Consider the following 27366-nt stretch of genomic DNA (forward strand, 5'->3'; position numbering starts at 1 on the left):
TCTTCCACCTGCGTTAATGGAATATATATACATACACTTTGTAAGTTAAGTTATGGTCAGAAACCACAGTTAAGGTTGGGAAAAAACACCTACTCCAGATTAACTAGGACAGGACAGAAGCCCTTATAAAAACTCCAGCAGCAAACATGCCCAAACACCATCAGTTAACAGAGCTCAGCACAAGCATCAGCTACAGTAAGAGAAGGAAGATGTCTCCGATTCTTCGTGCTTCTCTGGTAAGAACTTGCTTTCAGGTTTTTCACCCCCCTTTTTGACAGAGACATATTTAAATTGTAATAAACGACTGTCAGGAATGAGGATCTGCACCTATCTTTAAAATGCTTGCTTAAACCATTAATAATCGAAAATAACTAAAAGGGGGGACCGCTGAACAGCACCAGCATGGGGCAACAATGAGACTGTATGGGTATACTAGTGAATGGGGCTGCTGCAACATACTCTGACTCAAGAAAAACATTGAAAACTCAACCTTAGAGCGTCTTTTTGTTGTTATACCATTTCTGGTATCTGTTGTATTGTATTATTTCCTGTAATTTAAACATTTTTATTACCAAATTACAACGGAATGTGTATAACATACCTGTCAACACTGTGAGAATTAGCTAATGAAAGCAAGAGTGGATGTGATATATTGCATGTTTTTCCATAATTCCAACCTGTAGTTTAGGCTTTAACTGTGGATGAATTTCTGAGCTGCACAAGGAGTTGTTAGGGTGTGTTGTGCTACAGTAGCTGTACTGCGCTGTGTCTTAAATGCACCTATTGTTTTCAGTTCAGATCAGTGCTCTTACTGCTGCTGGCCATGCTGTCAGCCAGCAGTTCTGCCTATGGGAAGGTGATACAGCCTGGACTCAAGCCAGAAAGCCTCTTCAAGCAGGCATATGCTGGATGCCTGACCCCAAGAGACTCAAAATTCCCTCAGACTGTGAGAGTCAACTTAAGCATCAGCACCACGAACCAGGAGACCAAAGTGATTCCTGATGTCAGCAGCCGCTCCCTGTCTCCATGGGATTACAGGTATGGTCTCTGTCCCTGTGGTCTAGAAATACACTGGCTGCCCTGGCTGTCACAATAATGCCAGGGCTTGCCCATAGCTTTATGTCAGTGCTTCACTGTTGAGAGATTTTGGAAATATGAGGGTGTCCACAGTCCATATAATCCTCTTTAAAAGATAACTGATACAGAAAGGATTACAGAGCAAAATCATGATTTAGACCAACATACAGAAAGCAAAGCCTTTTGGTTTTGTAATGTAATTTATTTGTATATTAGGGAAAACTTTATCATCAAAAGCATACTTTACCTAAGACAACAAGAGAGCTAACATTGCACCAAGTTCAGTGGTGATTTAATAACATAATAACATAAGCATTAGGCCCTAAGAATATTTCATTTAGGGGAGCTGAAGGTCTTTGGGTCCATTAGTCAATCTGACATGTTGGGAAGCTCCAATCAGTCTTTCAAAGTCAGTGCCTATTTGAAGCAAGTTCTTTGCAAAGGCAGTTGCATGCAGTCCTGGAATGTTTGTCTACACTTAAAACCCTGCAGTATTTACTTACTTACACCTTTTTTCTTAAGAACCTACAGCAGTGGAGGGTCTACTGCTCCTTCATAGGCAATCTCCCAGGAGGTACCCATTCCTGAGCTAGGAACCCGTAGTGATTCAGACTATCGTGCCTCCAGAGATGCAGCAGCAGTTCCATTTCAAATACTTCCTTTCATGTCAACTTACAGGATAGATGAGGACCACAACCGTTTCCCCCATGTGATTGCTGATGCCACGTGCCGACACTCCCGGTGCATGAATTTGGATGGGCAGCTGGACCACAGCCTCAACTCCATCCCCATCCAACAGGAGATCCTTGTCCTACAGAGAGAGCAGAAGGGCTGCCACCAAACATACCGGCTGGAGAAGAAAACAATCACTGTAGGATGCACATGTGTCACCCCCTTGATCCGACACCAGGCTTAAAGGCAGCCAGTAGTGTAAGAGCAGGGAGCTACGGAGAACAACTTCTTTTCCTAACAGCACTGAAGTGAAGCAGCCTGATTCAGTCTCTGAAAAACTGAATCAAGATCTAATGATTAATCTATCAGAATATATTAAAATTTTGAAAAGTCTCAGTAAAAAAAAAAAAGAAATCTTTCCTCAAAAATCTTGAACTCTATGAATTTGGAATTCAGACACCCTAACGTGCCAGACTGAAAAAGTAATGGGTACTCTCTACATATCTTTAGTTTACCCTTTTAAACATCTATTTATGTAATTCTATTTATGCTGGTGGAAAAGTTAGCAATAATGTATTTGTTTATTTATCTTTGTGTAATAAAAAGACAAATAAAATACTCTGTGCTATTCTTCTTTCTTTCTAAAGAAGCCTTTTTTATGAGGCAAGAAACCACCCAATTCAATTATGACCATATAAGAGATTTGCATGGTGCTAAAACCTAAAATTCTCTTCAAAACCTCTAGCTCTGCTGCAGCAGAATGTAAGCCCCATAGGAAAGCTAGAGCTTGTATCATTAACACCCTTTTACTGATAGAGAAACTAAGCCGTCTGGAGGAAAATTATTCACCAAGTGACACCCAGTAGTTTCACATTTTAAAGAGACTAGGATAAAAACAGTGGGTAACTACCCAGTTTTCCACCTGCGTATTTGATTGGAAAGGAATTTGTAAAGATAGGCTCAGCACAACACTTTCAATGCTTCTTTGGGAGGAAAGAAACTCCCTCCACTAAAACAGCATTTTCCACTGCCGAGTTTCAACTTTGTTCCAATGCTATGTGTTGAATTTCATTCCAGCCCACTTCAACACATTTTCCATGGAGCTGGGTCACTACCTGGGTACACAAGCACATGAGTATGTTAGGTGGATAACTGAAGCAATTAACCACATATTGCTAACTGCAATCATTTTCTCCATGCTTGTGTCCTTCCAAGAAGTTCATTGCCAGAAGTTAATGCTTCAAATGTAAAGCAAACTGACACAGCACTTCTACCATGGCTGCAATAGGACTCAGGTAGGTGGATGTCTAGCACTGAGGTGGTTTATTTAAAGCACTCTGGGGTTAAAAGTGCTCAGATTAAAATCTTCCACATTTAAGAAGGCAAGCTGCTTTGTGAAGATGTGGGTGTTTTGTTTGCTGCCATCTTAGAGAGGTGTGACCCTGCTCAGGCACTGACAAAATGCCATTGGCAAATGCAACAGCAAATAATGCATTTCTAGAGACGCAGAGCTCAGAGGTGCAAGTCTCTAATGAGGAGCAAGGTCCCTTCAGGTGAATGCCTCTTCTTCAGATCCAGCTGTGCTAAATAAAGATGTGATCATCTCACCTTTTGAGCTGGGGTTATTCCCCTCCAGCTGTGCCATAAGCCTAAACCCTCCATAATCGACACCAGTCAAAATCAGGTGGGTCAGTCTGTAACCTAAACTTACACTAGAGACACGGGTTTCACCCCATACCTGACCTAGCAGATAGATAATGGTCAGACAAATCATTCGTTAGCTCTGAGTGATCACAGTACCTGCAATCACAACAATAGACTCCTATCCACACCTGTAGTTACCTTCAAACACTGACATAACTTTACCCATATGCAGGAATCTAGCAGTATATGTGATACTAACTTAGCTTGGTTCCTACCTAATCTCCAGCTATTCTTCCCTAAGGTCTCTTCCAGGTCCTGAAGTTCACCCCAGCTGACTGTTGCGGGAATATTAAGCATGGGAACAGACTGTCAATAAAACCCCAAAACATCAAGGAACCTCATCCTCTGAGGTTTTCAATGAGTTATATAAATATCAGTGTGGGCAGATTGAAATAGAGCTGGGTGTCTTGCCCATTAGATGATCTCTCAACATCCTACCACTTCCTATAGATGGAGCTTTGGCAAAATGTCTGCAGCAGCCCAAGTAACTTCTATCAGTTAAAATTACGGTAAGCCCCATGCTTTATTACCTGGTAGTCATGTGCCGTTAGCTGGAGTTGGCACAGGAGTAATGGAGACTGGTTAGAAATGCTGAGAGAGAGCTACTATATGGAAAAAGTCAGAACCAGGTCAGCAAGAGATGATGCAGTTGGAGTACCAAAATGCCGACAGCTTTCTGCTTACGGGCTGCAAAGATATTCTGGTCCCACTTTCAGCAGCATCATTCTCCCTTGGACCATTTACAAACCTAGTTAAATCCTTGCCCCAGGAAACAACCCGTTTTTCATTTACTTGGCCTTATGCCAACTTCATGCTCACCTCCACAAACTGATTCCATTTTGTACATGCTCCTGCAGAAGCATTTAATGATACAACCACCTGGATTCTTTTGGCCTAAAGACTATTTTATTTCCTGCTGTGAGTTCTCTTGTAACTCCTGGCATCATGAGCTAAGAGGTTTTCCTTCCTTCACTTTGTTGTGCTCAGTTGGAAAAGCGCAGAATAATTCTAAATCAATGCAACGTTGCCATGAAGTCACCTAATCAGTGTCTTTGTTTATCTGGGCAAATGTCGATGACTAACAGTTAATAATGATCGTAATAGGAGACCAAAGAGAGTAGGACCTCTCTTTCACTCTGTCTCAGCTCTTACCAGTTTGAGATTCAACAGATAAAGCTTGCTCTTTCTTATTTTGGAAAGTTTGAGTGCAAATTCCTGCTTATTTTATGTCCTTTAACGATATCATTATGGGGGGCAGGGGAGAATTGCTGCAAAACCCTCTTCAACGCAAAGGTTTCCATTCCAGCCCTGCTCCCTGTCTCAGTTTCATGTCAGTTTGCTAAATCTGAGCAGCAGTGGCTTAGCAGCCAGGTTGCTGGGCAACCTGTGAGTAGAACCCAGCAGAAAGGGAAGTTTGAGATTGCATTTGTATAGCAAACTGTCAGATAACCATGCTCATCATTGGCAGTTTATCAAAGCAAGCTGGACAGACACCAGACACTTGTAAAAGATGATAGAGATTCAGCTGTCTGACAAGCCTTAAAACATGAAGGAAGCCAGTATGACAGATTTCTGAAGTCTGAAATAAAAGCAAACCCCCCAAAAAATAGGGGCAGGTTAGAGAGAAGATAAACAATCTCTATTCATTTACGGGAACAGGGAACCTTGATCATGATACAAACATATTGTGCTTACTAAGAATGCAGATAAAACAGAAACATGACAGTTTATACTGATAAAACCACTAAAACTCATCCGTAGATATTTCTATGCCCAGAAAACAGTATTTTTTTCAGTCCACAACCCCCAAAGAACAGCAAGCTTAATTTTAATTTTAATCTTTTGTTACAGTTCCAGAAAAAGGTGGAAAACTTGAGCTAGTTTTCTGAGGAAATAATAAATAAATAGAAGCAAAAGTTAGAAAGACAGCAGGAATGGATTTATCTGAAGAGCTGAGGACTTGAAGCTACTACCACTATCCAGCTCTGGAAGTATGGAGAATAATTAGCAAAGATAGAAAATGCTTTTGTGAGTAGCAAAGGCAGAAAGCGCAGTTTGTTTCTTGTGCTGAGCCTGGCTGGCATCTTCTCAGCTCCTGAAAACCAGCACCGGCACACAGTCGCATCACCATCAACAGCCCTGAGTCTGACAAGCAGCGTCAGTCAATCACACATTGTGAGCAGGTTTTTTTCTTGTCACCACCTTGTAACTGTGTTGTAGAAGACGCAAGTTTGGACCACTCACCTAGATTCTCATTAAGAACAGCATTAAAAATCATAACACAGAACAAAGAAGAGGAAGAAGGGGAAGGAGACAGAAGAAGGAGATCAAGGCAAGTCTCACAGTTTACCCTGTGACGGTGATGTGGGAACAGGTTTCTGGTCTGGTCTGTCAGTCTGGTCCAAGGACAGCCAGAACTCACACCTGACATGGAAACTCATCCCATCATCTATACCCATCATGTTGGCACCAAACCGCTGACCCCACAGGACTGACCTCCAAATCATTCATCCCCTTAGAGCTGTGTCTGTTAGGTCTAGCTCCCAACCATCCGTGTTGACTTCTGGATTTTCAAGCCATTGCCCCTCTGTCTTACCAAACACAAATAGTTCTTGGGTTAATTCAAACTTTTAGGTTGAAACCTTCGCATTCTTTACATTATTTCTGTGCGCTTTCAAAAGCAATGGTTTTGTAGAACAGTCTGACCTGGTCTGTAGTCCCTTTGAGCACCCCCAGGAGCATCTGCCTATTGCCAAGGGTCCAAAGAAGCCTGGCTCACATCTTCAGGCCAATAAATACATATCCAGGTCACGGCACAGGTCTGGCAGTAGACATCTGCCCGGGCTGACATCACTGCTGTGCCTCTCAGCCCATGCTGAGGCAGGGGTCTCTACAGTCTGCTCCTCCAACATCCCATGGGAGCTGCTACACAACAGGATCCCTGCTTCAGGCACAGCCAAGGAGAGGAGTGAGCAAGGGGACGGAGAAAGGAGGCTAGTGAGAGGCAAGCAGAAGAGTAAAGGGATTGGAAAGACCACAAGGCTCATATACCAACCTGTGACTGTTGTTTGCTCAGCCCAGCACTTTATAAGAAGACACTGTGGAACTGCTACTAAACCTACAGATATGTCTTCTCTTGGTGAAACAACTGAGCCCCTGAAGACTACTCTAAGATACTTTTCAAAGCCAGAGATGCCCAGCTGGGCATCCAGGAGCTGGATCTGTTGCTGCAAGGGGAACAAAACCAAGAAGAGCCTTTAGCAAAGGCTGTTCCTCAGCTATGAACTGTATTTGCTCTTGGTGGCGATATGACTGTGCTGTTTACAAGAAACAGACTCTTTTGCCCTGTTCTTAGATTGCTGGGAATGAAAGCCAACCACCCACTTCATTGCAAAAGACAGCACCTAAAAAATAACCATCCTCATATTTACAACCAACTGCACTCTAAGAATGGTGCCATTGGAAGGAAATAACTCTAGCTGCTTTTTCTATTTAGAAACAATCCCTATGCCTTCCTGAGAGGTGTGTGGGTTGCAGTTGGTAGTGCTGGCTGCAGAACCTCATGACCCATGGGTGAGACTTCCTTTATTATCTACCTTTGCATTTTCTTGATTGGCTACTTCATAATTCATCCGGTTAGAACAACTCTTAGGGTAAGCTGATGGGTGGTTAAGATCATCAGTACAAAAGCATGCACTCATTTAGCTGCCACAAACCCAATGCTAATCATGACTGAAGAGAGGAAAGTAGGCTTGTTTTCTGCCCACAAAACAAGTGAGGACAACCCCACGGGCTAGGTTTATCAAGATGGAGAGAAATAGGTCAGGAGTAAGAACTGGTGTGTGCAGGGTGCAATTTCCTGGTCAGTGGTTATTGTAAAGGAGAGTTAGTGTTAAGCAAGAGTGAGTAGAAGACGCCTCCATGGGTTTGCGCTCCACCACATGAAGGGCTTGGTGGTCATAATGAAACAGCCACTGCCACAAATGAGTACAAATGCTTGTAACTGAATGAGATGGTTTCCCCACCTTGTTACCCATGGCTTGTTGAACTGGCGGCCAGTGACTCCAGGACAGGGAATACACCGTACTTGACAAACAAGTACCAACTCATCCAACCTATTCGGAAGGAGAAAATCCAGGTCTAACTGCACCAGATGGATCTAATTTGAAGTGGCTTCTATGCAGCTAAAATGCAATACAAGTATGGTTGCGCACACATTTACCCTTCTTTAAATGCAGGTGAACAAGGAAATACAGGCATAAAAACTCCATCAGCAGAAACCAAAGTCAGAGGTCTGAGAATCTGGCTCAGTTCTGGGTGAAAGATGAGTAATGTCAAAAAAAACAACACTGCAGCAATCTGATAAAATAATAAACAGTGTGTTTATGTGGGCTGTGCTCCTTGTGTAGCTAAGGGAAAGAAAGGGCACCTCAGCTCAGCAGGCAATCCTGCCCTGGAGGTACAATTCCTTGATGTTCCCTTTATGAGGAGGGATCCTTACCCCCCACTTCCTGCACAACACCTAGTATTTGGCTGGTTAAAAACCAGTGAGATGAAGCCATCATTGCACATTTCCCTGCATTCCTGCTCAGCCAACCGTCCAGCTGGTGGAGGAGAGCATTGCTTATAAGGATGCCATCTTGTCTGGAAGAGGATAGGACAGGCCTTTCCCAGTTCATATGAAGCAGGATAGACTCCCATCCCAAATTTTGGCTGCAGCCCTGCAATGCGATGTCTGCCATAATCCCTAGGGACCATTCCTAAGGTGTAGAGAACCTGGTTCCATTACCAACTCCTTCAGTGCTGCCTGTACAACCTCATCCCACTTTCAGCCCCTTTTTACATCTTTTCATCTGTTTAGGTTGCAAGTTCTCTTCCACTCCCTCTTACTCATATCACTGCACCGGAAAAAGCCTGCTCTTTCCTGAAATCTCTCAGTGTTACTGCCGCACAAACCCATTCTCTGCATATGCTTTCATTTTGAGCTACCATAAAACAACATTCTTTTAAATAAAACACAATTTTTATTCAGTGGATAAGTTACTGAATAAATACAGATAAACAGTCATCTTTTTTTTTGATGCTGTAGGTACGTACAAAGCCATAAATACAATCATAAATAGAAAATATAAATAGAAATATAAACATTCATTAGTTCTTTGCTGTTTTAACACTCAATGCAAGTGGACTCAATTCTCTCCCAAAATGTTCTGAAATAAGTCAGCCACTGCTTCCCATGGGGCAGCAGTGGCACGAACCCAGAGTGCAATGAAAATCTGTAAATCAGGCCAGATTTACTAGTAATATACTAGTGTGCAAGGATGGCCAGAGAAGGAAAAGGAGCTAGGAGATGAGGAAGGGAGAGAGAAAGTGCAGGAGAAGGATTTTTGTAGCAGTGCTGGTTGGTAGGTATACATTAGGGCAATTTACTGCCAAGGACAACATTTCCACCATCTCTCTCCCTCCCTCACAAGTTACCAGTGCTTCCTGTTCTAAAATCCATAACAGCAAGGATCACTACTTTCAGAATGCAATCTGCTCAGATTTGGAAAGGAGATGTCATGTTAAATGCTTGGGATGCAAGGTGAGCTACTGTGGGATTTCTCCAGAGGGATATTCATAGGAAATACTTCTTCTTCCCAGTGTTGCCTCCCCTACTAATTCTTCCTAGGACTGGTGATGGATGACTGGAGCAACGCATGTGCAGCCCACAGTGATGACTTTCTTCTCCAGCCAGTAGGTGGGCTGGCAGCCCTGCTGCTCCCGCCGGAGGACAAGGATCTCCTGTTGGATGGGGACGGAGTTGAGGCTGTGGTCCTCCTGCCCCAGTGGGTTCACACAGCTAGAGAGGCGGCACTTGGCATCAGCAATCACCTGAGGGAAGCGGTTAGGGTCCTCATCAAGCCTGGGGATAGGGACACAGAAGTGTTTTATGCACTTGCACAACATGGTTTGGCAGGGTCTTCTTGCTTATCTGCATGAAAGCACCATATTATTTACCTGTATACCCTCACTATGACACACAGCCAAAGAATTCCCCTACCCTCAGATTGAATATCAGGAAAAAATTCTTCACCGAAAGGATTGTCAAGCATTGGAAGAAGCTACCCAGGGAAGTCGTGGAGTCACCATCCCCAGAGGTATTTAAAAGACACGTACATGTGGTGCTTAGGGACATGGGTTAGCAGTGGACTTGGCAGTGCTGGGTTAAAATTGGACTTGGTGACTTTAAAAGCCATTTCAACCCAAACAATTCTATGATTGGCAAAGATTGACAAGATGATTAGAAACCACTCCAATTCACACTACATGCAGTTTCTCTTGGAGAAATCTCACCCAACCTCAAAATGTAAGCGCACATCAAGAAGCATTTGCAACATTCACAGGACTCCAGGCATATGTTGAAAACCAGTCACTATTCACCACAAAGAAATATCTGTGAAGCACAGCTCCTGCAATTTAGATAACAACTTACCTGTAATCCCAAGGAGAGAGAGACCGGTTCCTGACATCATGGACCACCCCAAAGGCATGATCTGAATTGCTGATACGAACGTCAACTTTCACCATGGTAGGAAACTTGAGATTCTTTTGGTTCAGGCAACCTTCACTAAGCCTCACAGAGCCACTGTTCTTGCTAGGTCGAGGATGAGCTACCCTGCCATGGGGTGAGCTCCCTACGGTGAGTACTAGAACCAGCACCAAAACCAGTGATCTGATCTGGGAGAGAAAGGTGTTGTTAGCTCTGTCCAGCCAAGACAGAAACAGCACAAAGAGAAAGTCTTTACTAGACTGAACCATCAATAGACCATCTTATATTTGGGTGAGACAGGCCAGCATAAGCAAATAGCAAATGATGCTAATGATACTAAATTCTGGTTCATAGTTGGCTCTTCACCAAGAAGAGCTTCTCTCCAACAAGTTATGAAAGGTCCACCTCTGCAGTCAAACAGCAATGATCTTACGATCTGCAAGGTGGAGTAACAACTCAGCTGACCTAAGCTTACAAACCTAGTAAGCCGTATGCTTTCTCAGAAGAGGAAAGGTTGACCACCTAGCAAAAGCTTTTAAGAAAATCACAGCAGTTCGCAGTGCTGCAAATATTACCCAGGTTGAAATTTAAGTAGACAGACATTCACTTTACAGTGAAATTTCAGCAATTTTGATAGCATGTTGTCTGAGAAAAAGACTGTCTCTCCCAATCCCACAGCAGCAGCGCTGCACTTACGGATAATTATGGATAGTCCATTGCCTTCTTTGTCACTCGAGCACCAATCTGTTTCCAAAAGCTCAGGACAGAAGGCTGTATGAGGCAGATTTAGCATCCCATTTATCTCCCACTAAGACCAAAAGTGTTGTTTGTAGATAGCATCTTGGGATCTGCATTCTGCTTTTTCTCTAGCAGCAAATGCATCTCAGCAGTTACAGCAAATGTAAGTACTCACCACTGCAGCATCGCTGGCAAAAGCCATGGCACCGTTTTCACTGTTTAGGTGTATGCACGCAGTGACAGAGCACAAGAGTTCTTCTCCAAGACCTCTTCCACTCTCTTGTGTCTCAAAGCCAACTGTGGTCTCCTTTTTATAGTGACGCTCAACCACTACCATCCTTTCCATTGCAGCATATAACTGGCTTACCTGACCCGAGGTTAGGAGCTGATATTTCATTTTCTACCCCACTTCCTTCCGTCTAGCTCCAGAAAGGGAGGGCAGATACTGTGTCATCAGAATCCCAAATCAGCCAATACAGTTTATAGAGGCAGAAAAAGAGATAATGGAAGAAAATGAGGGGAAAAAAGCCCAGGCAGACTTTTTTTTCCCTTCTCACCCCCTCTTTCAAATATTAATGTTCTCTCACCACAAACACATCAGTGGATGCATTTTTATGTGCCCCACACAAACCAAACAGCAGAGATCAGCAAGCTGCAAACAAGGGTTTCAAAATGAGGACAGTACATGGAACTTCATGGTTTAACCTCCCTTTGCTTCAATTGCACAATCTACACACACCTCAGCTCGAGGATCCCTGTGTCCTTCCATGACCTGCCAAGGGACGAATAGATGCTGGGGGAATTCTTCCCAGGGTATCTCAGGGCATCAGGAGCTGGCATGCCTTCCTCACTCATTGCTGAAATCCCATGGAGGCACATTCTAGAGAGCGCTTTGAAAAACTCATGCACACCCTGCAAGGGTCTTCAGGGCACTAACTGGCCTTACTGGCTTTTACCAGTATCACTATCGATTTCCCTGCACAGCCCATTACAAGAAGCACCTTATTAGTTCAGCTTTGGGCCCCCAGTCCCTGCCTGAGCTATGCTGTAGGAGTGCTGGTTTCCTACCCCTTCTCTGGCCTTATCTACTGGGTGGACCTTGGAGTAGCATTTCTCCTGGATGAACTCCTCAGACATACGTGGTATACCATCTCCCATGACCATACTGTACTGCAATTTGCTTACATCTTCTCTGAATGCCAGAGGGGTGGATAAAACGTAAAGTTTTATTTTTTTAAAAAATAGGTTTTTTAACAGTTTTTTTTAAACAGCTTTTTTCTTATTCTCACAGTGACTGTAGATGATGATGATGGCACAGTAATGTGTTATGTCTCTCCAGTAGCTGGACTAGACCTCCCAGTATCACCAGTAGCGAACTTGCAGACCCTCTGGTCTCTCCAGCATCCTGCCCAGACTTATGGCTGCTCCAACACCTGGAGCTAGGCCAGCTTGATGTCTTTCCATGCTGACATACAAAGGCAAACATTATGCACATACTGGACCCCCGGCTGCTGGCCCTTAGACCTTGCAGCGCTAGCATTTAGGATGGAGAGTGGATTTACGCCTAAAAAAAGGAGAAGAAAATCATTTAATAGGAAGACAGGACACGCTGGGGTCAGCATACTGACCACAACCCCACTTACACGTAATCAGTCCCTATCGTCCCTCCTCTCATTTTCCAGTTTGCTCCTCACTGATCCGCCCTGATCCTTTCCTTTCCCTAAATTTGCCCCTTCTCTTAAACATCCCATAGTAAGTCTTGCACAGTCCCAAAATGCTCTTCCCAGGGCATCACCAGAAGTCCAATAGTCCTGTAGCCATCAAGGTGATCTGGGGGAAGCTTCCCTCTTTGACTTGTCTAAGGTTGACAATCTTCCTTGGACAGCCCCAAAAGAGCTGGGTCAGGGGCTCCATTGGCACTGTGTTATTTTGGTTCCTCCACCTGGTACTGCTCCAGTACTCCTTTGTGTTCATGGAAAATGATGGTTTTTAATTGAACATGCTAATAATTCCCATTTTACCATTAAGGAAGAGAAGCATGAAAATAAAAGGAAAAGGAGAAGCTCATGTGCTGGCTTTCCAGAAACACCAGCACCTTTCTTTGGAAGTAAAAGCTATTGTTATTGCAGAAAAAGACCATGGCCAGTTTATCATAGAATCACAGAATGGTTTGGGTTGGAGAGGACCTTAAGACCTTAAGTTCCAACCCCCCTGCTGTGGGCAGGGATGCTGCACAATAGACCATGTCACCTAAGACTCCATCCAACCTGGCCTTCAACACTGTCAGGGATGGAGCACTCACAACTTCTCTGGGCAACCCTTTCCAGTGCCTCACCACCCTCACAGTAAAGAACTTCTTCCTTATATCTAACCTCAACTTCCCCATTTAAGTTTAAGCGCATCACCCCTTGTCCTATCGCTACAGTCCCTGATGAAGAGTCCTTGTCCAGCACCCTTGTAGACCCCCTTCAGGTACTGATCAGCTTCTGTGTGGAGAAAAGCCCCATGAGAAGCCTCTCCCAAAGCCATATAGCCAAGCTAGAAAAGGAGGACTGAAAAGTAGGACTTTTCACACACATTCACCTTCAGTCCTCGGGAAAATCGAGAGCTTCTTACAAATTCATGGCATTTTCAAATGAGAAGGGACTAACCCAGTCCCTGCTTTATCAGCTTTCTTGAATAGTACCTGCAGAAATCTCCACTGACTGATGCTGTATGTCACTGCAGGATGTTGTCATGTTGTTGCGGTCTGATTCAACTGATGGTTCAGGGACCAGCAACTCATGTCACATAAACCTTTGGTGCTTCAGGTTACCAAGTTCACCTGAGGTAACATCAATTTTGTGACATGTGTTCCTATTCTGACAAATGCATCTACTAAAACACAGGGAGTGGAAGACTGCAAGAGGGTAGAATTACCAGAAACCCACTTCCGTACCCCAGAAACTGACCCCACTTTTTCCCCTGAGCAATGGCAGTGAAAGGAAAAGGGCAACGAAAATGGGCGATGAAAAAGGGCCATGAAAATGGGTTGGATTTTGCAGGTACAGTGTTAAGCGGAAACTGTTACATGAGATGAAGCAATGACGTTACCACACCAAATAGTGGGTTATTAGCCCTGACCACCACTTTCCATTCACACCTTCCATCCTCAGTGGTTTATAACTTCAGCGAGGATTCCCTCTTTGACCTGAAATTTCCTATGACTCAATTTGTGTTGAAGTTCACCGAAAATCTGATTTAAAAGAGGTCACCTGCACCACCTTCAAGGAAACATAGAACTACAACTCCTGAGCAGACAGAAACCAAAAGTACCCAAATGTCTTTGAACATAGATGTATGAACACCAGGCACAGAGCTGTGACCTGCATTTCACTGACTCTGCTACTGGGCAAAGCAAGCTCTGTTTCTCAGCTGCATCTGTGCAAATAAATATTCATAGCTGGTACTCATGTTTCAATGAGACGATCATTTTCTGCTCTGGAAGCAGGTGCCCGGCCATGCAGGAAGGACTTGGGAAAATAGATACGGCTGGAATCCTAATAGATTAATAGGATATATCTTGAAGTAATGCTTCTGCAGCACCCTCTGCCCCACCACCACCCCATCACATGGATAGAGTCCATGGGTGTCTACATCGCAGCAAGCTGCTAGGAGAATAGGCAGCATTTTCGTGGTAGGTGTCTCAGCCAGCTCAACTGAAGAAGAGCAGAGGACTTTCTGTAGCCTGCACCAGAAAAGGAGATAATGGGGGTGAAATTGCAACCTCTGAGATCTCCAGACACTGGGGCCAAATAAACATTTCAGAACTGAGCTAAAGCACAAGGCAGGACTCCAATCTCCAGCAGCTTACTCCTGACAACCCTAGCTATACCCCTTCATGATGCGTGACGCAGTAAAATCACCTACCTTCTGATTTCGAGAGCTGACTGTACATATCCATGCTTACCACTGCAAGGTTTGCTGATGGCACTTTATCACATCAAGACTCCAGACCAAGCTGTTGATCACAGTCGAGAGATGTGAACTGCAAACAGTAAATTTTCAGAGTAAACATGGCTACAATGGGCAAAACCTCACTTCTGGCTGCTGCCTTGGCTCAGCTTCACACTTTGGCCGGAGCTGTGGGTTGGGTGGTAAAGCAGGGATTAGGTGATGCTGATGGTCCTGGCATGGGGATTTCACCCCTAGCCCCTGCAGTCTGGGTGCTCACCCATCCTGCAGCAGGCAGGTAAATAGGACATTTAATTTGTAGCATCAATAGGCCCATAGAGAGTCGGGGGGATAAAGGATTTGAGAAACATAATACTAAGGTGCAGTGTGCTAAATAAAGCACCAGGGAAACATCTCTGCCATCCATCTCTTCCATTCACACCTCTGGGCATGGCCAAGTCCTGGTGGCACAACAGATGAGCTGGGCAATGGGTGATGCACAAGGACAGGCTTTCTGTGTTGGGTCACACAACCCAAACAAGGCTTGGGCCAGAACTGGGGGCTCCTGTTCTCACTTACATGCAGCAGGGATGAAACCTGGTAAACTATTAGGGGCACATGATTTGAGAGGGGGTAACAGGCAACATAGAATCATAGAATAGAATCATAAAACAGTCAGGCTTGGAAAGGACCTTCAGATCATCCAGTTCCAACCCCCCTGCCATGGGCAGGGACACCTCACACTAAACCATGCCACCCAAGGCCTCATCCAACCTGGCCTTGAACACCGCCAGGGATGGAGCATTCACAACCTCCCTGGGCAACCAATTCCAGTGCCTCACCACCCTCTCAGTAAAGAATTTCTTCCTTAGATCCAATCTAAACTTCCCCTGTTTAAGTTTGAACCCATTACCCCTTGTCCTATCACTACAGTCCCTAATGAATAGTCCCTCCCCAGCATCCTTATAAGCCCCCTTCAGATACTGGAAGGCTGCTATGAGGTCTCCACATAGCCTTCTCTTCTCAAGGCTAAACATATAAGAACAAACACTTAGCTTGCCAATATCAGATTCCCCAAATCATTATTTTTATTACCCGTGATTTTTAACCTCAAAAGGAGCAAGATGTCCCTCAAGAGAGGTTGCACACTCACCATTTCCCAGTGGGAGCTGAAGCTTATCATAGAATCATAGAATGGTTCCAACCCCCCTCCCACAGCAGGGACACCTTCCACTAGACCAGGTTGTCCTGACTTCTTAGATAAATCCTGCAAAATAGGTAAGAGCATAAAGAAGGGACTGTTTACATGTGGGGAACAGGACAAGGGGGAATGGCTTTAAACACACAGAGGGGGGATTGAGATGAGCTCTTAGGCAGAAGTTCTTCCCTGTGAGGGTGCTGAGGCCCTGGCACAGGTTGCCCAGAGAAGCTGTGGCTGCCCCATCCCGGGCAGTGTTCAAGGCCAGGTTGGATGGGGCTTGGAGCAACCTGATCTAGTGGAAGGTGTCCCTGACCGTGGCAGGGGTTGGAACTGGATGAGCTTTAAGGTTCCTTCCAACACAAACCGTTCTGTGATTCTATATACTGAGGTTGCCACCGGCTCACAGGAAATGTACAGAGCTACCTATGCTGTAGCATGGTAAAATAAACCAGATTTATCTGCCCTAGAGCTCCTCCTGGTGTCTTATCATGGGAAAATACAACATTAGCAGTGCCCCAGCTGTAAGGACAGGGAAAACAGATGAGATGGCTCCAAAAACTGTCAAATGCCTTCGCCACTTCCTGCTGTGACCTGCGAGAGGAACAACCTCCGAAAGGCAGAGAAGTGGAGAGAGAGAAGGAGATTATTACAGTGTCCTCACTCCTACAGCAAGGCAATGTCAGAGCTGCAGCTATTACCAGGGAGCTTTCTACAAGCACCCAGGCACCTTTCCAGAAGAAAAAGGTTGGTTCCTTTGCCCATGAATGAGTTGATAAGAAAACACCACCTACAAGGATGCTGGGGATGGACTCTTCATCAGGGACTGTAGTGACAGGACAAGGGGTAATGGGTTAAAACTTAAACAGGGGAAGTTTAGATTGGATCTAAGGAAGAAATTCTTTACTGAGAGGGTGGTGAGGCACTGGAATGGGTTGCCCAGGCAGGTTGTGAATGCTCCATCCCTGGCGGTGTTCAAGGCCAGGTTGGATGAGGCCTTGGGTGACTTGGTTTAGTGTGGGGTGTCCCTGCCCCTGGCAGGGGTGTTGGAACTAGATGATCTTAAGGTCCTTTCCAACCCTAACTGTTTTATGATTCTACATCTTGCAAAAGGCACCCAGGGGCTCTGCAGCATGGAGCCAGCACAGTGGTGGCCACACAGGAGCAGAGCCTGCTGGCGCAGCTTCCTGCCCAGTCCCACCAAGCTCAGACTAGAGCTGCATAATAAAACCGCTGACCCAGAACAACTCTGACCTTGTGTGCTCAACTCACCTTCACCAGTCTTGGCAGTTTTATGAGCCACGCACTGGCCATAGGCCTGAGGTCACTGTATTAGTTCAATGAGCTCTTTAGAAGGCTGTAAACAAGTAAAATCCCCTCCAAGCCTGAAAATGTGATGTCACAGCTGCGTTGGATGAGGGGAGGTCAGAGATCAGGCTTTTGTAATTCGGAGAAGACAAATGAAGGTTCTCCCCATGCCCTGTGCAATAAGATGCTACCAAGTCTTCCTCTAGGCACCAGAACGCGTAGCTGCAGTGGGAGAGGCAGGAGCTGCCCATGTTTATTACCCATTATTACTTTTGCAAGTGCCTGGTCCACCAAGTCAAAGGCACAGTGGTGGATGTGCCAACACAGTCCCTGAGCCCAAAGGGGCAGCTGGCTGAAGGCTTTCCACAGCAGCCCAGGTCCCCAAAAGACTATATTTATATCCCTAGAAGTGGGAACAGCTTAAATCAAAGTAAGCAGCAAGTCATGGGACAAACACTAGACACTTTTATTATTCAAATCAGTTATTTAAGTCATCCAGAAATAAGAGCACATGAACTGTGCAGATACCCAGAGACGGGCAGTGACAACAGCAAACAGCCTGTGCAGTTTGGGGATCTCCTCCAAAGCTTGACCTCAAACTCACCAGGATAGGAAAATAAAAGCAATAAAAGGGCAACTGAAAGATAACCCCAGACCTTCAGCAGCTCTGGCACCACAAGCAGCCAACATTGGTCTGTGTGTTCAGCTTTTCCTAAAAACCATCCCAGCCATGGGAACCTGTTGGTTTCTAGGACAGCCTTTTCCCAAGCAGCGGTCACTTCTGTGTTCCCAGAGAGCAAGACAGTTCAGCAAATCCCCTAAGGGCAAGGGAAAGCTTTTACTGTCTTCAGTGGTTTCTGGTTACCTTCCATAGGATGAAGATTTGCAGCAGCTCAGCCATAAGGACACAGAGGATGCAGGACTCAGGTCCCATAGCTTTGGCCTTTTTTTGCTACAGAAGGTTTCCATTGGTGGTGTTCCCATTATATTCATAGGGGCACAATCCCAGACTGAAGGCTGGAAGCCAAACTCATCAGTACTAGGGATATGGCTCATGGGCAGCTCTGAGCATTCGAGGTCCTTCCCACCCACTTGGAGCCAAAACGCCCAAGCAGGGCTGTGAAACAGCAGGTCAGATTATACTTGATCCCTCCAATGCCAGAAATCACCCTCCACAAGATGGGTAGGAAGAGCGGGGAAAGAGGCTGGTCACAGCCAATGGGACAGGCATCAGGCATCTCTGCTTGCGAGACAAGCAGGTCTGGGCTATACAACTGGTGAAAAAAGAGGAAAAAAAGGGGAAAAATAAAAGCTTCACTACTAATAGTGGAGCTCTCATGCTGCTTCTTACCACCACTGGTATTCAATGTTGGATTCCTAAATCCTTATTTTTTTATTCAAAGGCTGGAACTATTACCACCGAAGATAAACACAATACATTAAAAACACTGATACTTTGCATCTAAGTTTTTCCTCTTGGCTCCTTGTAGAAACAAACCTCTTCCCAAATAAGCCGGTTTGAAGACAGCAACAGCAAGAGAGCTTCCAGAGCTCCTGACTTCTTTTGGTGCCAGCAACGATGGAGGACTGTAAAGTGCACAGACTTGAGCTCCCCAACGTTCAGCTCAGCCAGAGGAAGCATTCAGGAGAGAGTTAAAGGCAAGCACAAAGTCTCCAGACTAACAGTCCATAAGAATTTGGGCTCTTCCATCCAGATGCTCAGATTAAGAAGATAATGTCATCAGACACCATGATCTGGTTGTCATCTTGCATGTGGGTCAACGCCACCTTCACCTCATCCTGCGAGAAGGGCTCAGGGTTGTCGCGGTTGATGGACTCCATCATGTTCTTCAGACCCACGGACTGGGCATGGGAAGCCTTGAAAACCTCCAGGAGATGAGCCTTGAATGCCTTCAACCTGGTCAGGGAAGGTGAAGAGTAATAACCCTTCGAGACACACACAAGTCCTTCCCCTTCATTCCCTCAGGGATGCCTCAGCCCCTCCCCATTCCAGAAGCAGCACCCAGCAGGAAAGCCAAGAACAGAGCCAGAAGCACCCAGAACAGATGCATCCCCATCACTGGGCAACAGCTTGGACCCACCAGGTGGGGTGGAACATGCAGAGACAGGTACCTCCTCCAGCCCCTACTCACCTCGGCTCAGCCAGCTCTGGCTTCTTGGCTTCGCCAGCGGCTGAGGCTTCAGGTGCCTTTGGAGTGTGTGCCTGAACTGGAGGAGAAGGAAGAGTTACCTTCAACCTGCCTGGAGTCCAAGCACCCACAGAGCAAAAGCACTTGGCCTTAGGATGGGGTGGGTAATGCTGAACTCCCTCCAAACGTTGTTCCTTCTGCAGCAGTTTGGAAGTGGACATCAAATTAACCAGCAACACCAACTCTCCTGTCCCACATGGCCATGGATGGTTTAAAACAAAGACCCATCTTCATCTGTGGGGCTGGATGGTGCCACACCATGGACCATGAATGACCCCCAGGATGTGCAGACCAGCAGGGTAGAAGGCAGCAGCATCCTCAAGACGCGGGTGCCACCTGAGAAACCCGAAGGACTCACCTTCTGGCATCTCCTCCTCGGCGTCACTGAAATCGTATGGGTCATAGGAGTCCCCCTCGTCCCCTGTGCGTGCCTTCTTTCTCCTGGGTAGTGGAAGAAGATGTCTCCCCTGCACTGGTACTGGGGATCACCCCAACCCAGGTGCAGGCCTGGCACTTGGCCTTGCTGAACTTCAGGAGGTTTGCACAGGTATTAAATAGTACAGGTCCCAGCACCAACCCCTGCAGGACCACTCATTCCTGATGTCCATTGACCGCAACTCTTTGGACATGGCCATCCAGCCAGTTCCTTATCAATAAGGATGTCCCTCTGTTACAAACTGGGGGTGATCCACTAGACAGTGGAGTATTTCCCCGAGGCCAGCACTGCCTGCTGCAACATCAGAAGAGGCTGGTGCCCCCTCTTGCATGACACCCCTTCCCTTGCTCTGGCTCCTACCTCCTCGTCCTGCGCTCCTCCTTGGGCTGTGACTCCTCATCTTCCTTCTCGGTCTCCGAGTCGTCCTCTGTCTGCTTTTTGCGCTTCTTCTCCTTCTCCAGTACCTGTGTGGCACAGGCAGGATGGACTCAGCCCCCTTTTCCACTCAAGCTGCTTGTAGGGGACCAACCCCCAAGATCAAACTATGGTGGCCTCATCCCAGACTATCACCAGGAAAGGACCTCACCAGCAGCCCACCAAACCCAGCCTTTACAATGACAATTTCAGGACCCTGAAGAGCCAAGGGACACCTTCCCCCCACCTTTTTGAAGTAGGCAAACTGCACCAGCTCCAAAGCTGCCTCAGCATCCTGCAGATCAACAGTCTTGTTCATCCTGGCCTTGGCATGGGCCGTGGAGAGGCGGATAAGGGTCTCCAGGGTACGAGCCGTGACAGGGGAGGTCTGGGGAGAGACAGAGAGAGGTGTTTCTGCAGGGCTGACCCCACCTCAGCATCCCACTTTACTGAGATGCATCGTGTCCAGGGTGGAAAACACCCGTAATGAGAGAGGGGAGCCTGTGCATCTGTCTCCCTTCTCCTGGTCTGAGGGGGAGATGCTCTCAGGGCTCACCATGGCAATGTCTGAGTTCATCTGGTCCTGGCTGCGCAGACGGGAGTACTCCTCTGCTATATAGCTCGCTGACTCCTCGGTCAAGACGGGCTTAATCATCTTTGCTACGTGGATGTACTTCCTCATGAACTCCATGCTGACAACCTTCTCCCTGCAGGGAATGACCTCCATAGTGAGGATGGGCAAAGGGTGTTTGTGGAAGTGGGCTTCCCAATGTTTACCATTCACAGGCATCTATGTGTGTGGGGAATTACCTCCAGGAGATGTTTGCCACCTGCCTGGCATGAGATCAAGCCTAGAGCAGGGCTCCCTTGGTATCCTGCCTGTGTACCTCCCCACTGGCCATTTGGAGCATCTCTGGCACCAGCTACAAGCCACTGCCTGGATACCCAAGCCAAAAGCATCAATTCACAGTGCTGGAAGCCACCAAAGCGCTTTAGGGAATGTGGGATGAAGGACTCACTTGCGGCGATGGGGACCGTGCAGGAGGTCATTGTGTTTCTCATACACTTGGAGTTCCTGTTCCTCCTCCTGCGCAAAGTCGGGGTCCTCTGTAGCCAGGATCTCCACAGCACTGCCTAGGGGCATGGCTGGAGAGGGGAGAGTCACAGAGAATGGGCTTTTATCCTCTGAAGCGGCTTCCAAGAGCCACCAAAAGCAGTGCTCAATAAACCAGGGATGCTGAACCTTAAGAGTGGCCACCAAGGGGTGACCGCAAGGTGTTCTTCCAGCAAGGAAGTACAGGACTGAGCAGCAAGGAGATTGCAGTTACAAACAACTCACCATCCCCGTCCTGCTCGTTGGGTTTGCGGTAGCGGTGCATCCGCAGGACATGGTCCGAGATCTCCCTGTCCTGCTCAGAGTCCATCTGGTCCAGCACAATGAAGAGCAGGTCAAAGCGGGAGAGCAAGGAGTCCTGCAGGCCGATGTTCTCCATAGGTGTCTTGTATTGGTCATACTGCAATAGGACAGTATGAGGTGTTACAGGAGACCTTCATGGATCAATCTTGACTGTCAGCAAGGCTGGGAAGAGCTCCTCAGGCCAGGCCTTAAAGGATGGATGTCCAGGCAGTTGAACACACTAAACCCAGCCTGCCGCAGCAGTAAGACCTCTTTTCCCCACCCTTGAAGGAAAACATGTATTTCTTGTGATCACAGATCAGACACCAAGACTAGGGCTCATCACCAGGATGAGGGTCCACTTGGCTGCCCTGAGACACATAGGCAGAATTGAGCTGGGGTGACAAACGTCATAAGCCAGTCTTTCCTCCAGGAGAGCCACGAGCAGCAAGAGACCAAACCAACCACATCTTCACTGCCCGCATGGATCGCACTCCCAGCAAGAACCAAGTCACTGGTTTTGGCTGAACCTTTTGGCTTTTACCAACTGTCTCCTCCATCGAGATGGCTCCCAGCACCTTTTCCCATGGAGGGGACCGGCAAACACCAGCACTCACCCGGCCGTAGACAGGGTTGGCTGCCGCCAGGACACTGCAGCGGGAGTTGAGGCGGGCATGGATGCCTGCCTTGGCAATGGTGACGCGGCCCTGCTCCATCACCTCATGGATGGCCGTGCGGTCAATATCGGACATCTTGTCGAACTCATCGATGCATACCACCCCCCGGTCAGCCAGCACCATGGCCCCTGCTTCCAGGCGCCGTTCACCTGGGGTGGAGGAGGAGAGAGGGTCATCACCATTCAGCAGCCCCGCACATCTCCTGCCCCGCTGTCCCCTCCGCCACAGCTCTAACCCTGTGACCGGGCTAAGCCCCAAAGAGCAGCAGCACCCTTCAGGTCTGCCCATCTCCTAAACAACTGGACAGCAGGAGCAGAACACTTAGGATGAAGAGTAAACACATGAGGAAGAAGATGATCCAGGGTGTTGCTAGCCCTCACAGAGGGTGCACCAAGTAGGAGCAGAGAAGACCACCACTTAACAGAGGTAGAGAAAATACCTCCAAACACCATGAACATTGCCATAAAGCTTCTGGATGGAGCAAATCCTTCTGTGACATAGCTACAGAACAGCAGCCATGGATCTCAGAGTCCTTCCCAGGTATTAACAACCATCCCTCTGACGGCTCCCACCAGGAACCAGCCCATTCCTCACCAGTTTCCTGGTCTGTGGTGACAGCAGCAGTCAGGCCAACACCAGAGGAGCCTCTGCCGGTGGTGGCGATGGCACGGGGTGCGGTGCAGAGCACGTACCGCAGCAGCTGAGACTTGGCAACAGAAGGGTCTCCTGAAATGGAGAAGTTCACGTTTAATAACCACACAGTGTCTGGATACCGTGTCCAGCCTGGGGCTGGTGGGGAGGGAAGAGGACAGAAGGAAGCTTGTTCAGCCTTCAGAAAACAAGGTGATCAGATGATCTTCTTGCCTTCTGAATGACCCAGTGGAAGGAAAGAGAGAAGATGGTGCTAGAGTTGAAAGGTGCATGGTGATAGGACCAGAGACACTGGGCACAATTTGGAACACAGGAAATCTCAATTGGATAGTAGAAGAAAAAGAGATCTCCTTGACGGTGGTCAAACCCTGGGACAGTGGCCCACAGAAGACATGGGATCCCATCCCTGGTGAAGTTCAAAATCAGCTGGACAAGTCCCAAAGCATTCGAACCTACCAGTGACACCACCTCTGCCCTGTGCATGTGAGACCTCCAGAAGTTCCATCTAACCTCAATTACTCTATGGAACTCTCCCACACCACCATCCAAGGGTGCCTCTGCCTCGCCCTTCCAGACCTATCAGCAAGATGTTGATGTCTCCTCGGATGCGGCTCCCATTCTCCAGGACCTTCTCCACCCCTCCGAGCAGCATGCAGAGAAGGGCCTTCTTGATGTACTCATGCCCATGGATGCTGGGAGCCAGGGATTTCGCCAGCTGGTTAAAGATATCCTAAAGGCAAAAAAGGCAAAGCACGGCCCTTCACATGGACTGCAGCAAATAAGAACAAGGAGCAATACTCCGCAAGTTCATTTCCGCACAAAAATGGTGCTTATTCCTAACCTTAGAACCATGGGGACGAAAATTACTTAGAAAGGAGAAGACCACTGGCCAGAGTTTTGTTTCACTGGGGCTCTGAAGCTCTAGAGCATCCTGACTGTCACAGTCACCCGAGCAAGAACTAGAAGCAGCAATCTCTGTGAAAGCAAGGCTCTCTTCTCTCCATGATACAAAGCAAAGGTCTGAGCATAGGGCCAGGCTGGAGCAGACCTCCTTATCTCATTCCGGTTTGGGGTTTGAAGAGCAAAGAGGGAAATGTTTCTCCTACGGAGGAAATTCCCTGGCAACAAGCTGATGGGGTCAGGACACGCACAACACAGACAGATCTCTGTCTCTACAGCTATGCACAGCAGTGCTGCCAGCAAGCATCAAGGATACTTTGTTAGCAGCACAGAAGCAACAACAAAACAGCTCCAGGACCTGATCAAAGCCTAAGCAGAAATTGCAAAGAAAGTGAATAGAAAATCCAGCAAGTTACCAGGGTTGACGAGTTACTTGCAGCCCAGTAAGGCATCTCCTTAGCCACATGACAAGCCTTAAAGCTGCTCCTAACTGAAACCTCATGCTCCAATACAAGCCTGACTTCTAGATGTAAGGCTTAAATACCTTGGAGTGACTCTTGCTGAATCTCTTGATCTTGGCCACATCAGCAGCAGAGTAGAGAGGCCGGACATCTTTGTTCATCTGTTTCACGTGGCAGGCAATGAGGATAGTCCTGGAGAAGGGACACAGCCATGATCAGGTCTGCAAACCTCACAGAGCCTATGGGTCACAGCAACAACACAGTAGAAACTTCCACAGGGTCATCATTTACTCTAGGAAGTTCTGGAGGAGGGTGGAAAGCTTCAAGAGCTGTAGCTTCTTTTATCTGATTGCATCAGGCCATCAATGGAGCATCTTTAAGAGCATCCAAACCCCTCTGCGTACAGCTGGAGCTCACAGCTACATACTGATGCTAGGGAGCAAATCACTGCCAAGTGATTTAAGCCAGTGTTTGACCCAGCTCCGTGATGGCTACACACCTGTGCTAGATCTGCTTCCAGGGATGTAACCCAACTAGAAAGGGTGGCAGGGCTGAAGCCAAGACAGACGAAGGCTCACCTGAAAGTCCCTGATGTGTAACCCCCTTTCTTTCCTGGCAGGCAGCGGTACGTCCCCACCACTTGGATGCGGTCTCCAGGCTTCACCTTGTCCACCAGGTCATCATCCAGAACAACATCCACTGAGCGTGGCAGCTGACCTGCTGGTGCCTTCTCAGGCATCTCCTGGATGGTGATGGTCTGATGGTCCTTGTAGACCGAGAGGCCAAACTCTGTCTCCAAGGGGTTATTCTCTTCATCCTAGAAGAGGAATCCAAACAAAGAGACTAGCACCAGTTTTCAGGAACACATCCAACGGTGCAGACAAAGCTCAGGTCAACCTTCCTCCATTCCCAAATACATGGCAAATCCTCCACCCAAGGTGTATACACCCTCCAGGACAGCACAGGCATGCCCATACTGACTTGGGTCTCAAGAACCACAAATCTGGCTGACAACCCCCCAAGAAGCCACACTACAGCAGAATGATGATCATAAGTAACACTGAACTATTAGGACTGGTGGCCTTGTGTCCCACAGAGACTTTCCTCTCATGTTCCTAGTAGCTCTCTGGGACTTTCACACATTTGATGTGTTTTCTTTCTACTTTCTATGCCATGGGCTATGTTGGCAGAGGGAGAAGGGATGCATAGGATTTGAGCCCTGACACATTCTCTCTCCCCAGAGGAACCTGCTGATGCTTCCCACAAGGCTACTTCACCTCACCTTCGTAGGGTAGACAGAGCTGGATGGGAAAGCATCCAGGGAGGTCATATCCGTGTATCGGCGCTCAATAGTCTTCTTGGTAGCTGGGCAATAATGGACACTACGGACGATCTTTGGACGAACCAGAGAGCCTGAGGTTGAGAGAATGAGGAGTCAGGAGCAGGGATACCCCAGCCCTCTGTCAGCAGACAGTCCCCAACACTAAACTGCCAACCATGGCCAGCATCTGCTCAAGCCCAAACATCACCTCAACACTCAAGACCTCCTGCCAAGCCCCCTGTTCCCTTCACTCAGGTTGCCAGGATGTACCCCAGCTCTTAGTGGTCTCCAGCCCCTCCACAGCGAACACCAGGACCCAGAACCCCCAAAGCCCCTGGGTCTCCCCCAGTCTCACATTTGGTCACGATGCCCTCCACGCAGACAATGCAGCTAAGGAAACAGGCTGTCAGCGTCCGCGGAGACACGTGCTTGGAGCCGAAGCTGCCCTCCAGCCCGATGTAGAAGTCCTCGAACTGCTTGGCATAAGTGGCATCAACAGAGGCGACAAAATCCTTTAAGGCACGCTGGAAAGCGACCAGCTCCCCAAAGGCATTGTTCAAGAGCCTGCAACAGAGGGAGGCAATGATGCAGACTGATCAGCCCTGTCTGCTGTCCTTCTCAACGCTTATCCCATGCCTCCATGGGCTCCAAAAGTTTAAAGGAGCATGAGGTGAAAAAACCCAAAGCCCATTATAGCTCTGTGTCAGATCTGCCGCCACCAGCAGCCAGGACCTGAACAAACCCAACCACATATGAAAAATCTCACATGTTCCCAAACAAATTGGCAAGCATGCTCCAAAATATCCCCAAGCATCCTCACAAAGGAGATGACTGATATCATACAATAAAACCCCAAGTTACTGCAAAAGATGAGTACTGAGTCATGGGCTTGCAAGCTTGAAAAGGAACGGGGAAAAGAGCATGAGACCTGGTGCACAGAGCAGGGTTTGGCCCTTCCTTGACACAAAAGACCTGCAAAACCAGGGCTCGATCTCTGAAAGTGGGCCTAGGGCAGGGTGCTGAAGGGAAGCCCGGTGCCCCACACCAACCGGTTGGCCCTCTTCTCGTTCTTCCGCCGCAGATCGTTGATGCTCACGAGGAGGCGGTACCGGTTGTCGCTGATCATTTCCCGGACCTTGCTAGAGTAAATCCCTTGGTCTTCCTGCAAGAGGGGTGGGGAGAAAACACCCAAAAACCAGCTTACTTTGCATCACCGCCTGTCAGAGACACCCCGCAGGAGGCGATTCCTACGGAGCGCGATTCGCTTTAGCCCCACGGAACAAACCCGGGGGGGGGGGGGGGGGGGGGGGGGCGAGGGAGGGGGAAGGAGCATAGGGCCCAGATGCTCCCCAATCCCTGGGAATGGGGGGACTCCCAGCGCAGCCCTCTCCCGAGCTCACCTCATCGTCCAGGAAATCGAGGTAGTCCCGCTGCGCTTCCCGCAGCTCCGCGTCCTCCAGCACGTCCGCCGCCGCCATGATGCCGACCGCTCCGGGACGCCGGGGGTGCCGCGGAGATCTGGCCGCTGCTGTGAGGAGGGAAACCGAGAGGAGCCGGGGGAAGCCGGACCGGCCCCGGCAGCGCCCGCGATGCCGTTAACGTGACCCGACTCCCCCACGCAGCCCCCGCACTCCCGGTTGGCGCCAAACACAGACGCCTCTCCCGCCACCGAACTGGAGCTCCACCTCCCTCCCGCCCCGCGGAGCTTCTCATTGGCCTTCGCAACCCAGAGCCAGCC

The 27366-nt window shown here is 47.8% G+C and overlaps 3 protein-coding genes across 3 annotated transcripts; 1 reads left to right on the top strand and 2 right to left on the bottom strand.

Moving 5' to 3' along the window:
- Nucleotides 1-209: 209 nt before the first annotated feature.
- IL17A (interleukin 17A) lies at nucleotides 210-2252 on the top strand (the record flags this gene model as incomplete). Its single annotated transcript, XM_080616375.1, has 3 exons — nucleotides 210-236; nucleotides 794-1038; nucleotides 1756-2252. 3 exons carry the CDS (start codon nucleotides 210-212, stop codon nucleotides 1991-1993), a joined length of 510 nt encoding a protein of 169 aa, XP_080472501.1. The 3' UTR covers nucleotides 1994-2252.
- Nucleotides 2253-9120: 6868 nt separating this feature from the next.
- Nucleotides 9121-10925, bottom strand: LOC308220368 (interleukin-17F-like; the record flags this gene model as incomplete). The annotated part of the gene is made up of 3 exons (XM_080616292.1): nucleotides 9121-9358; nucleotides 9929-10173; nucleotides 10899-10925. 3 exons carry the CDS (start codon nucleotides 10923-10925, stop codon nucleotides 9121-9123), a joined length of 510 nt encoding a protein of 169 aa, XP_080472418.1.
- A 7755-nt stretch (nucleotides 10926-18680) lies between these two features.
- MCM3 (minichromosome maintenance complex component 3) lies at nucleotides 18681-27130 on the bottom strand. The gene is made up of 17 exons (XM_080614816.1): nucleotides 27029-27130; nucleotides 26678-26790; nucleotides 25984-26192; nucleotides 25590-25720; nucleotides 24886-25124; nucleotides 24391-24499; nucleotides 23523-23676; nucleotides 22890-23021; nucleotides 22236-22444; nucleotides 21562-21736; nucleotides 21242-21368; nucleotides 20779-20929; nucleotides 20470-20610; nucleotides 20169-20272; nucleotides 19731-19813; nucleotides 19316-19391; nucleotides 18681-19080 (listed from the first exon to the last, which is right to left on the bottom strand). The coding sequence occupies exons 1-17, from the start codon at nucleotides 27104-27106 to the stop codon at nucleotides 18882-18884; spliced, it is 2430 nt and encodes an 809-aa protein (XP_080470942.1). The 5' UTR covers nucleotides 27107-27130; the 3' UTR covers nucleotides 18681-18881.
- Nucleotides 27131-27366: the final 236 nt, after the last annotated feature.

The sequence above is a fragment of the Psittacula echo genome, assembly GCF_963264785.1.
Source record: "Psittacula echo genome assembly, chromosome: 4".
Lineage (NCBI taxonomy): Eukaryota > Metazoa > Chordata > Aves > Psittaciformes > Psittacidae > Psittacula > Psittacula echo.

What these genes read in the sequence shown, in the direction of transcription:
- MCM3 (XM_080614816.1), bottom strand. Translation starts at nt 27,106, where the DNA reads ATGGCGGCGGCGGACGTGCTGGAGGACGCGGAGCTGCGGGAAGCGCAG. An exon ending in TCAGCAAGAGTCACTCCAAG is followed by an intron (nt 23,677 to 24,390) that starts GTATTTAAGCCT and finishes TTTTGCCTTTAG; the next exon opens with GATATCTTTAACCAGCTGGC. An exon ending in AGTTTGCCTACTTCAAAAAG is followed by an intron (nt 20,273 to 20,469) that starts GTGGGGGGAAGG and finishes TGTGCCACACAG; the next exon opens with GTACTGGAGAAGGAGAAGAA.